This window comes from Bombus huntii, chromosome 6, assembly GCF_024542735.1.
Source record: "Bombus huntii isolate Logan2020A chromosome 6, iyBomHunt1.1, whole genome shotgun sequence".
Classification (NCBI taxonomy): Eukaryota; Metazoa; Arthropoda; class Insecta; order Hymenoptera; family Apidae; genus Bombus; species Bombus huntii.
In genome coordinates, this window is record NC_066243.1 from 11,820,746 (window position 1) to 11,833,841 (window position 13,096).

The 13,096-nt window shown below is 34.9% G+C and overlaps 2 protein-coding genes and 1 long non-coding RNA gene across 10 annotated transcripts in view; 2 read left to right on the top strand and 1 right to left on the bottom strand.

Annotated features, from left to right (window-relative positions):
* Positions 1-4,359: 4,359 nt before the first annotated feature.
* LOC126866537 (uncharacterized) lies at positions 4,360-4,802 on the bottom strand. Its single transcript, XR_007689910.1, has 2 exons — positions 4,668-4,802; positions 4,360-4,515 (listed from the first exon to the last, which is right to left on the bottom strand). It is a non-coding gene; the product is annotated as an uncharacterized LOC126866537 (long non-coding RNA).
* On the top strand, positions 4,511-10,015 carry LOC126866516 (thyroid adenoma-associated protein homolog). The gene is made up of 12 exons (XM_050620183.1): positions 4,511-4,940; positions 5,013-5,153; positions 5,212-5,856; positions 5,922-6,341; positions 6,413-6,655; positions 6,739-7,098; positions 7,159-7,437; positions 8,048-8,245; positions 8,337-8,524; positions 8,591-9,288; positions 9,349-9,611; positions 9,681-10,015. The coding sequence occupies exons 1-12, from the start codon at positions 4,773-4,775 to the stop codon at positions 9,984-9,986; spliced, it is 3,909 nt and encodes a 1,302-aa protein (XP_050476140.1). The 5' UTR covers positions 4,511-4,772; the 3' UTR covers positions 9,987-10,015.
* Positions 10,016-10,311: 296 nt separating this feature from the next.
* LOC126866513 (uncharacterized protein CG43867) overlaps positions 10,312-13,096 on the top strand; it is a 98,968-nt gene continuing 96,183 nt past the window's right edge. For 5 of the 8 annotated variants that reach the window (XM_050620162.1, XM_050620164.1, XM_050620166.1 and 2 more), the window contains exon 1: positions 10,312-10,604. The gene's annotated coding sequence lies outside the window, so the exon portion shown is untranslated. Of the gene's footprint in view, positions 10,605-12,512; positions 12,682-13,096 lie in introns of all 8 variants that reach the window. The other 3 variants (XM_050620168.1, XM_050620169.1, XM_050620163.1) reach the window with 2 other exon arrangements.

The following is a 13,096-nucleotide window of genomic DNA, read 5'->3' on the forward strand; positions in this document are numbered from 1 at the left end:
GGAAGCCCGGTAACTCGCTGTTAATTGGATTCGACAAGGGCGCGGCAAATTGAATTAGCAGACGATTCCCGGTTATTTACCTGTGCGTCGGACAATTCCCCGTCAGACACGTCAAAAGCGGCTTGTACCTTATCCGTTGAACCAGTCCACAGACCCCCTCCCCCTGGCCGCGTACAACAATGGAAATCCCACGTTTCAGACGTTCTCCGAGCGTGAAGCAGAACGTCAAACACTCGTCATACGCTTTCTTTCTTTCCCGGAGGGCCTCGCGATTACGCGTCTCGGGCGTCGAACAATGGAAGGCTAAGTTCGATCATTAGATTCGCGAGAGATTCCCAAAAAATTTTTAACGAGTTTTAATGGGACTCGCAATTAAGGATAACCATCGCGGTGCCTCGTGTACGCACGCGAGAAACATTCGTTCGCAAGAACGTCTCGGTTAGAAAAGAAAAAGGCCCTCGGAGACAGAATGGTCGGAAACGTCCTGGGATCCTTCCCAGGAAGATGTATGATTAAAGGAAGACAACGAACGTTGTGCAACACCGAAGGATTCGTCTTTTCTCTCGCGACAGAAATTAACGGCGAACAACGTGGCCAATCTTGTTGTATGATCATAGAAAAATCAAAAAAAGTGTAGGAAAGATAAAATAAGAAATAATAAGGAAAGAAAAGAAATATAGAGATTCACGATATAAGAGGATCATAAAATTAGCCAAAGCATGAAATTTATTTATCATACCTTTATGTTTAGGGATTTTCGGTTGAGTAAATTGGCGAAAACTTCAGGCAACGTAACACAGCTGTTAAAACAGGCAAAATATTGCATGCAACCTTGCCTGTCACCGTATCGACCAGCAACACCGCTATTTGATCCTTTAGTTTAGCAGTTCCCTATATCGTAGTGACTTCTGTATCTTAGATCTTACGAAACGTTTCTAGTATATACCGCTACGTAGTTTTTGGGGCAAACGGGAAATTGCGAAACGTATACCTTGCGATTTATTATACGAAAAATCGATCTCGTGTAACGAGAAGAACTCGTATCTAAAAGACGTTCTTAAATAGGTTCCTGGTTCTCATGGGCGCGAAAGCATTCATCCGGTTTGGGGAAAACGTATAGATACGGTTCGCGCGATAAGCGTTCGACAGACGGTTTCTGTCGGCCCCAGTTAAATGTCACGTTTCTACGTACAGGTACCGCGATAAACACGCGCCAACAGCTTCCATTGCCTCGCATTACGCCCACTATCGTGTCAGAAACGAACTATTTTCGCCCATTATTCTTTCACACCTCGTTCTCCTTTCTCGAAATTATCAAACCTATCTTTGCACTTTTTTTACATAATACTTCTTCTTGGCCTATTTCCCTTTATCATGCATACCAACAAATACGGTCCTATTTTATCATGGCGAAAAATTCCCGACGGCAACGAGCAGGCTGGACAACCATACCGACTGTTAACTCCACTGTTCGTATCCGCGACCGAAACAAAAGCATCAAGAAATTGGTTACCAACGGAATTGGTACGCGAAAGTGACTCGATTTACACAAACAGCTTCTGGGCTGCTGGTAGTGCGATAAAAAATGGCCGTATCTTTTTCTTTTATTGTGCGCGCCACCTCGACCTACGTCAGTTTGACGAAAATGTTCGCACGGTTGTATAAAAAAGTGCAACGTTGTGGAAGTCAGAGTCGAGAGGCAGAAACATTTCGACCGTCCGGCGTTCTTGTTCCGATTTAAATAACAACGAGGACACCGGGCATAGTAAAAAGGAAAGAAACATCGAAGAAGAGTCGTGTAAAGAGGGAGAGAGATGGCCAGTTGCCTCGGTATAGGTCAGTTACGCAATAAGACCACGGTACAGTTAAAATTAGTCGAGAACTATATGAAAAAGTAAACCGAGTGCAACTGAGGCCGTTGTCCGAACGTTGTGTACCAAGAACTTTTTTCCGTCTCCCGTCAACAAACTCTCTATTCCTAATCGCGATTACCGTTTCATCGCGAGTTCACGTGACGAACGGTTAGTTCGTAGATGAAAAATCGACTTTCATTAAGTTGGACTTTATTACAGTAAACGATGCGAAGCAGCATTTACTTAATTTACTTAAATATAACATATATTGATTAATTATAATATAATACTGCAATTACTTAAATTAGTGGTACCGGTTATTTTTCGATACCGATATTCCTCAACTTCCGTCGATTCGTTGAATTTCGCGAACGTCCAACTGATCATTAACGAGTACGAGTACGAGTACGAGTATGAGCGAACATCGTATGTATTTGATATATTTTTTTACCAAAGGATATCGTATTTGGCTGTCTTCATTTCATTTCATTAACATGCACGAAGTTACGTACGTTTTTAAATTACATTAACATATGCAATACGCATTTGTGACTAAAGTTAATAAAGCTATTTATGATTAATGTTGACGGAATGGAGTTGATAATGAAACAATGACATTGACAATTATTGGTAGACGACTTAAATTATATAATCCCTTTATGCAATTAAAAATGGCATATATAACCCCCACGTTTAAATTAATCTTGTTTAAATGTTATTGTTTTGCTCATGAAAGTTTTACAGTAGAAGAAACAATAATAGCGGGATAATCACGTTTATTCCATTTGAAAATGCTACAAATTAAAGCTATAGATGTCAGTACTGTATGAACGAGTCCGTTTTTTCCTACTGTAGGTACTTACGAAAGGTACAAAAGTATACAAATTTTAATATTTTGCCTTTATTCAATATAGGTAATCCCAAGGTCATATCATAGATTGATTCCAACTGTCGTTTTAATAAATGAATATTTTGTGCTATAAATTTTGCTATAAGTAAAGACTTTTTATCTACTATTTCTGTGTTTGCATATTTTGCTTTTAACAGGCTAATGTTTTGAAGTATTAATTCAATCCGTTCTTTGATATTTATAACATTATTCCTAAAGCTTTGATATTGTCCATAAGTATTAGAGAAGATACAGTAGTTTATTAATGTATTTTCAACAAAAATTTCTATTTCTTCTGACAATGGTACATCCCTTAGCTTTAATTCTTCATAAGGTATAGAAAGATTTCCATCCAATTCTCCCAAATGAATAACAAAATAATTACCTGGCCATTTATTGACGAGCGTACCAAGAAGATGAATATTGCCTGAACGTATAGCATAATAAAATGTATTATGGCATACTTCATTTTCATCATTTGGTAGCACAGTGCTCTTCCCAATATCAACGGATAGATTATTTAGAATGTTACTGTCATTACCAAATAAGTATTCTAAAATTTTTACTTTATTGTGTTTACAAGCTAAGATAACTAAGTTAGTATTTTTAATATATACAATCAATAAAATTATTTAACTTTTTTAAGCTATCAACATTGCCCCCTAATTTCGCTTTTTCGAGTTCAATTAAAATCAGGAGATAAAGTTCTTTAGCTTTTGTATTTCTGTAGTAGAGCCTTTTATATTCGTTGTTAAAGTATGGAAAGGATTTTTTGAGGTATTACAAAGAACTTTATTCTAATATTCACATAACTTAGCTCGCCACGTGGGTTACTCGTCGGAGGCCTAGGTCACGAAATTTCTCATTGCACTTTTCCCTTTTGTCTCAACGGAGTCCTAGGGCATCATGCGACACTCGCATGCATACCAAGGAGGGAATACATACTTATGTGTGTTTTCGCTCTACGTTCCCTCACTCTCGCACGTATTGGGTTGGCAACTAAGTGATTACGGATTTTGACAATGTCACCTAATGACAAAATCCGCAATCACTTAATTGCCAACCCAATACAATACAAATATACTATATATTCAACATTCTTTTATGAACTTTTCTTTTGATGTGTAAGAACGCGATAAAAACCATCTATTTTCTTGATAAGGAGTAGCATGTTCAAAAACATTTAAAAGCTTAATGTTATAGCGTTCAAAACTAAGGGAGAATTTTCAAAGTTTTTCTCTGTGGCACTGCGCTGTGATCTTTTGCCTTTTTTCATTTTAAGAAACTTACCCTGAACTAACACTTTTTGTTAAACTATAGCTATAACCAAACTTTTTGTAAACTTTTAATTAAATTTTTAAAATTTTTTATGGTACGTTTCTACGCGACATAAAATTATGATTTTTCTGTCAACAATAAAGTGTGTTGCTCTAACATTCAGTGATGTCATTCATGACATCGTAAAAGTAGAGAGGAAATTCCCTCTCCAGCAGAAGTCACATCAAGTGTAAATAACGATGAGCATGCGCACTAAAGTAACTTTGTGATAATGCCATGCGGCTAATAAAGGAACTAAAATGTATCATAACAGATCGGAATAATAACATTCCGCATAAAAAATTGGACAAGTATTGGACCTCTGTATATGTACGATCGTGTATGTAATACTGCAATATGTATCATTGATTGAAGATATAAAAAGCATTGCATGCCACGTCTATTCTATAGCAGAGAGAAAATATATATCTATACCTCGTCTGTATATGTATTTTCCTTCAGGTGAGGAAATTTATCATCCACAACCTCAACAGTGATATAGTACATGTTTTTTTTTTTTATTTATTTATTCAAATTTTACAATTTGTCCAGTAGGACATTTGGTAAAATATTATAGCGATATACTAATATAGCATGTGGGTGGCTACCCCCAGCGGGGTACCAACATCGTGTTTGTTAGGTTATGTCCTTTGTGAGATCTGTTGGGGTAGTACATGTGTTCTGGGATTTAATACGAAAGAGAGGGAAACAACATGTTTACATCAGAAGAAATAAAGAGGCAATTAAAAGATTTATTAATATTGAAACGTAATGGTGAATTAGACACTGAGGAGAAGCTTCTTAACTCGAATAATAAATATTGGAGAAATTGTATCATGTATGATAGTTTGGAACATTATGTTTATCATTATGATGAAGAGGTACTAATTTATAAAATATAAATTTTTAAACAATTTCGTCCGTTTATTATATAATGTTAACCTTTATTTTAGATAAAATTAAATACACTAGCCCTTATAGTAGAATCAAAGAAGAGCACTTTAAAATTTACATCTCAAGAACTTGATATAATCATCCTGTTTCTACAAGTCAATTTTAAAGAAAATATAGAATTTGTTCCTCTAATAAAAAAGGTAAGATCACTATAATGGAGATCTAAGCTTCCTATGAAACATAAATTTGTTTTTGTAGACTTTAAAGCGAATGAAGGACAGCTTAGCTGTTATGAGGCGGCAATATGCACAAGAAGAAAAAATGAGAAACCATTATAAAAAAAACCGTAGTTCATCAGAGATAAAACAAGAAGTGATGGATGAATCATATAAAACATCTTGCAATTTAGAAAGTGATATAAACATGTATAGTTGTAAATTTGAATCTCTACGTCAGATGTGCATATGTAGCCCTGATGCAACATACAATAGGAGGCAGTGTTCTCTACAGATATTGATCCTAATGAGAGATTTATTAGATAATGAATTTAAACAAGTTATTTGGAAGGCTGAGCAAGTGGAAGCAATATTTAACCTAATGTTATTAGATACATATGAAACAAATAAAGTAATGGCTTTCAATCTAATAAAATCAATACATCCAAATTTATTGCAATTAAATAATGAAGGTCGTGTTCGTGATATTATCATGGTTGCTATTGAATTAGGCAATAGTGTAAGACCTATTGATACTATTACAGCTGTATATATGCTGAAAGTTAGTATACTGTCACCTATTGTACAAAAAGTACTTGAAAATCATTTAGATCTAATAATACAGTTTGAAGATATAAAAGAAGCAACAATACTACAACTGATACTAATTTTGTTGAAAAAGTTGAAGGTATTTGTGCCTATTTATATGACTTAATTATCTTACGCAGATAGCTATATAAATTATTTTTGTAGGATTCCTTGACTCTAGCAAAAGAGAATATAGTGAAAACTGTTATTAAACATTCTTTGTATGGCTATCTTTTCTGTATAAGAAATTTGTTATATGAATGCAATTTGGAGAATGCTGGGAAAGAATGTTTGTGGCAGAGCACTGTAACAGAATTGATATCCATATCTTTTGAATGCAGTCATGCAGTTTCTTTAATAGTAAATAATTCTTCACCAGAGGGACATTTACCAATGGATTTGAATTCACAAGCTATTAATGAATTATGTAATTCTGTGCCTGATAAGCAAATAGTAACACCACAAATGGTGTTGCTTTGTTCTTGGCGTACTGTAAAGGAAGTTAGCTTATTGTTTGGTTTGCTTTCCACTAAGGCACCTATATGCGAAGACAATCCTTCCATAAATTTGTTAAATGAAGAGCAAGTAAAATTTCACAGTTTGTATTAAAAGGTTATTTCTTTAGAAGAAAATAAGACAAAGCAAATTTTTAACAGATTATCAAAATAGGAGAACATTTTGTTTCCTTGCTTACTGAAACAAAGCATAGAGGAGCATTTGAACAAGCTCATGTAGGATTCAGCCAATTGTGTTCTCGACTATGGCGTTTAAGTAAAACAGATCTAAATGAATTACCTAAATTGTGGTTGCATCAAATTTTGATTTCCATCACGGGAATTAAAGAGAACTCAAAATTGTGTGCAACCAGAAGAAGTGTAGGAGTACCATTTATGATACAGGTAAATGAGATCAAATATTTCAGTCCTGATTTATTTTTTTACATTATTTTATGAATCTTATTCATATGAATCTTACTTAACAGGCTTTACTATCTACAGAACCTCGTCGATACAAAGATACAAAAACTACAACCTTTGATTCAGTGATAAAAATTCTGTTAGGACTTACACAATTGAAAAGTGAAAATCTATGGGAAAAAGTGCAACAACTGATATACTCAAACTCTGTTTTTACACATTATGAGAACTCACTTGCTACATTAAAGTACAATGATGATTGTCCTGTAAACGAAAATATCGTTCAAGTCACGGAAATTAAAACACATGCTCTAAATATCTTAAGAGCAATTTTTCGACATTCTCATCTTGCAGAAGTAGTAAATAATTATGTTGAAGATGGTTTAATAGCGGCATTTAAAAGTTACGATTCTGCAACATGGGCGGTAAGTAAACTTCTTCTATAATGCGAAAATGAAATAAAAAATGTATGCTGTCCCTTACAGGAAAGAAACGCAGCAACATTACTTTTTAGTGCACTTATTACTAGAATCTTTGGTGTTCAAAGAACGAAAGACCATATCAATCTTACCACAGATAATAAAATGAATTATAGAGTATTTTCTGAAAAATATTCTAATCTATTATCTTTCATTTTGGATCAATTGCAAACATTTGTGGCAATGGATGATACTCTTATAAAAGCCGATATACAATCGATATTGCTTTTACTATCACGGTTATACTGTAATAATAATACGGAACCTAGCGATATTCAACGGAAGGTAATTATACGTGTTTCATACGGTAATTTAGCTTAACTCTTTATGTACTATGGTTACTTATACGCGACCGTACTAATTTTACCGTACGGTCTACCTGTCGCGTATATGTGACCATGAATTTGCAGATTATGCATGCCCCTGAACGATAATGTTTTCGTATTGGCATGTTTGATCTGTGTTCGCCATGGTATCAAAGGTTTATTATACCGTCTTTGTATCATTAGTGGCTGCAGCAACGGACGAGTATATATAATTGCGAATAGTCAACGGTTTTGTTCCTACTATCACGAAATAGTCTTCGAAATTCTCTCTCTTTCCTCATGGCATTAAAAGCCTTCTTGTACAAGTACTAGAAAGCGGAAACTCCTTATGATAGTGGAAGTTGTGATGAAATGAAGAATATAACTCCACCAGAAATATAAAGTATATCTATAACTACAAATCACTTTTTGTTTCTTAATTATTCTACGAACCGATAATTTCTCATGTTTCTGAAATATCATGACTAAGGATTTAAATAACTTGTTTTTCCCCTGTTACACAGACAAACAGTGCTACTCACATGCTCGTACTTAGAAGTTTCATGACAAAAGCTATACGTCTATTTCAGGTCAATGATCTTATAGATTTAATTATACAATGCGCAAAAAGTGCGATATTCGAAACACGTAAATTAGCAGCCAGAGCACTTGTACCTTTATTAACAACACAATCTGTTCAATATGCTTTAACAAAAATAATTGAGAATATAATATCTGCAGGGACCAACTATTCATCTTTAAATTTAATACATGGTTATATGTTGCAAGTATGCATATCAGTAATGAACATTTCTTTAAAATACTAATTGATTTTTTTTTAATACTAATTAATTTGTAAATATTTTTTAAATGTTATAGATATATGAAATACTAATATATTTCAATTTTAAATCGTTTGAATTGGTTGATGTAAGTTGGGATGAATTTTTTAAACACACAGTTTGGATCATAGAAAATCTGGAGCGAAAAAATTCAAAACCGCCAAGTTTTTTATTGGCTGCACATTATGTAAATGTTTGCAATAAAATATGTGAAGTAGATAGAACGTAAGGGAAATTAATATTAAAAGTTTTGAATTATTAACAAAATACAAAAAATCGTTTCAATTGCAGGTATGCGATACGAATGTTGCCGATGCTATATACCGCAATTTCACATTTATTAGGTGACAAATTAAAACAAGGACCTGCGCGAGAGGTGTATAAATTATCAGTAATTAGATTCATTCGATCAATAGCGAGAGAAACTTCGCTAATTCAACAGTCCATAGTAATCAAAATATGCTTGCATAATTTAAAAGTTCCTGAAATGCAAATTGCTGCATGGTCAATTATTTCAGAAATCATTAATGAAGTGAAATACAGAGATGTATTACAAACATTATTAAATTATGGTTTCTATGAAATTCGCAACTCTATAGAATGTTTTTATAAGTATAGTCCAGAATTGCAAGATGCGATATTTGATTTCCTCTACAGTAGCCTAACATGCATTAATCAAACTGAATCCTCTGATTTCATGAGAAGAATTGAAATTTGTAAATTTGTGTTAAATGAAATACGTCTACAGGATAATAAAAGTGGATACTATGAGAGAGACTGCTACTTAAGATTATTGGGGAAATCATATGTGACTTTAGCTTCTTTTAACAAGCATGATGGAGCAATTAATTTAGAGTGTACAACTGATGTATATAGTAGCTTCTGCGATAATCTATGGATCACAAGTTTGAGTGGAGATTTTAGAAAATCTGCATTTGAAATAATGGAGGGTCTTTTCCTAGCGTGTTATAAATGTGAAGAGTATCAATGTAAGTTATGAAATGTTAAAGTATTTTTATGTATACAATCCTAATTAAATATGATCACAGATGTACAGATTCAGTGGTGGACAACAGTATTACAATTGTTACTGGACAATAATCGCGAAATACGAAATGAAGCATTCTCTTTAGTTGATCATGTTCCGGTACATTGTACAGTGATTAATGATTGTTCATATATGAATTTACTACTTTCCAAATTCTTAGAATGCAATATACGTAATAAACATCCTGAGTATATGTGTATTGCGCTTTTTTATTGGAGTACTGCATTGTTAGATTATATAGATTACGAAATGGACGATACAGATGTAAGTAAATATTATTTAAAGTATTAAAAATGTAAAAGATACTGTAAATGTAATGTTATTCATTTTAAGGTGTTCAACAAATGTACAAATTATGACTTCTTTGAACCTTTGGAGGTATCAAGGACATGTGCTGAGTTTTTAATAAAAAATATGAAGTGTTATATAGACATTATATTGCCAGATGACGCTATAAATTGGGTCAATTCACTTTTGAATGTCCAATTTCAAAAATCCATTTCGTTTAGAACGCTCGTGAAGAATTATGAAAATTACATACCTACTCTTGAAAATAAATTGCACGATATTTTGAACCCGACTTACAAGAATAAATTATTACAAATTTTATCATACGAGCAATACAAAAATATATTATAAAATGTTTACATAAAATAAACTTTTTTAATAAAATACAGTCGCAATCATTTTATTCGACCAAAGCAAAAATATAAGCACTTAAATTTAAATATTATCATCGAAAATAAATTCTGCATTCCAAAGTTGCTCTATTTGTAAAATAAAGAATACATTTACAAAGTAAGAAATTCTATGACAAATTGAGGAACTTTTAACTGAAAAGATAACGTCTTTTTAAATTTAAAAAGAACGGAAGAGTGTAGTTAAATGTCGGTTGGGGAAATATCCCCAGGTGTTAGTGGCTAGAGAGTTTAGTTAAACCGCTTGACGCAGGTAGACGCCACCGTCGCGGCTCGACGTTTGCCGACTCGGTACGTATTTCGTGACATTATACCGCGGATCCGTCGGATTTTCGCGTTTTTCGCGCCTCAGCGTCGTGACCGTCGAGTATTAGTGTGCGCCGACAATCTTTATCTGCGTTGAACGAGAGGCAGCATGTCCACGAGTGTTCGAACAGATTAAAACAGAGGAAAAAGCAGCTGAGAAGATAGTGGCCGTGTGTGTACCAGGCATGGAGTGGACTCAGTGCGCTCGTTTCAAATCGTTACGAGCCGTTACCGCAGTCCCAGTCGAACCAAGGTGAGTTCCGCCGACATAAACACGCGGGATCGCGTTCCATACATGTTGTTTCACTTTCATATTGAACTGTTATATCGTCCCTAGAAGATCCTGTCGATTCCTTCATTCCCTGTTCTATGTATGACCTACTTGTTGTACAAGCTGTCATCTCTCGATTAGAATATTTCTGTCTGAGACCGAGCTGTGTTCCGTGATTGAACTCTTCTTGACCGGAATCGTGCCACACGATAGCCTTTCTCGGGTAGGTTTTCATGTAAAAAAACACATTGAGAGAAAAAGAAGAGTTAGAGAGAGAGAGAGAAAGAGAGAGAGAGAGTGAAAGAGGTGGAGAGAGAGAGAGAGAGAGAGAGCGAGAGAGCAAGAACTGGGAAGGAGCGTGAAACGGAAAGATCAAGCGAGAGCAGCGAGAACAAGTTTGAAAACTAGCACTGCCAGTCCGTTGAACATCTGCGATTCCTAAAGTGCGTCCTTCCAAACACGGAATGTTAAATAGCCTTCGCGCTTGATCAACTAACGGAGCCTTCTCGAATGATCTTTCTTGACCTGTCTCTCTTTCTCCTCGAGGAGAAAGGTCATCGGTCTCAAATTCATCTTTTGTCCACGCCTTAGGCACACCAGTAGTAATGCGCAACGACATACATATTTTCCCTTGGTCCAAACTTGTTTTAAATTACCATAAGTAGTTTGATACCTTCTGCCTCAATGCGCTTGATTCTTTTTCGTAATCGGTCAAATTTCTCAATGTCAAGTTGACTACTCGTTACGTCCTGTCACGTTCGATTTGATCGCCTGTCTCGATTCGTTCGTTTCGCAAACAGGAAAATTGCTAAGCCATTTTTCATTTAATAACTTCCATGACATTTTTAATCACCCGTTATGTTCACTATGGGCTATGGAGAGGTGCATGTCAAGCAACAATTTTCGTTTGTTAACGCGTTATGTGATATAACGTACACATTTACATCTCATTATAATCAGAAGTGAAGCAAAAGAATGTGAGAAATAAATACGAGTAATTTAACGATTATTTTTTGAAGCGTGAAAGTTAAATATTTGTTAAATCAATAGCTTTTTCGACAACACGTTTTTGAAATGTAAAAATCTTTGCTAATCTCCTTTCAAGACTTGAAAATTTAAGCATTATTTGACAATTGAACAATATTTTTGGCTAAAGTCATTCATCACGACATTCGTTTTTCAAACATTAGCCACAGGGATTACGCAGGAAAAGAACATTTCATAACCTGATCATTTGCATTGTTCCTCTGATCTAGTGTTTTTAATAAACGATGATGAAGAGAACGACACTACGTTTGGTATACCCGATTATTTACATTTTTCTCGCTTCTTCGCTCTTCTTTTTTTTTCCGCCCCTCCGGCTGTTCTACAAGAGAAGGAGCAATCATTTACTTCTTACAAAATTACATGTATTAACTGTTTCCACAGAACACACTGGGAACATTTTGTTAGAAACTAACTCGTTGCTTGTCAACGAATAAGCGTCGTTACAAGATCTGTTCTTTTTAGAACGTAGTAATTAAGAACCGGTAATTTCAAGGAATTCTATTTATGATCGATGATCGATGAAAATGAAAATGCAATGTGTAATATCATGTAACGTATTTCCTATTTCGAATATAAATTTTAATCATGGATTCATACATATTATAAAGAGTTACATGTATATATCGCATGCAGACCCATAAAAAGCTACCCCCACAGTAGTACCAACTTCTGCATATATACGTTACGAAACACGCAACCAAGCAAGGTTCTTAATTTCTCTAAGGTAATTTATTTTTCCGGTTTATTTTCGATTCCATTACCACGATACGCATTAAACGTCATACGGATAAGGTCTCGTTTCGTATGGGAAGTGCAGCCAACCTTTCTTCTCTTCTTGTTTAGTTCCGTGTTCGCGGGAAACAATTGGGCGTTCAGAGAGCAGGAAAAGGTCGAATATACAACTCACGTGTCGAGGGTCTATTTGTTTTATCAAGCCTGCAGCGGCAACCTGCTCCCGCATTATTTTGACAATAACGCCGAGCAACCACGCGAACCAGACACAACTATATAGGTAATTTATGCAAAATGCAAGCCGCGCACTCGCCTACGGGCGCGCTTCGTGAGCGCTACCCATTACATTATAACAAAACAATGTTTAACGATTGTAATTGACCGTAACTACGGCTCGAATTCGATAAAAATGAAAAAACTCGAATTATGCGGAACGCATCGATTTGCATGTACGTAACACGCCTCTCGTCGATTCGATTGTCTATGCCACACCGTATGTATTTGTTCGTTAATATTAAAAGATATGGTAGTTCGTTGAAATTACTTACTTAGCTTACTTTGTAAATCAAATTTCATCTACGAAGACCAATAGTACATCGATTTGCATTCTCGCTCGTTGGTCGAAACGTATTCGCTGCTGTTCTCAAGCTTTCGTCTGACAAGCTGTCAATCACGAACACGTATATATTTTGCAA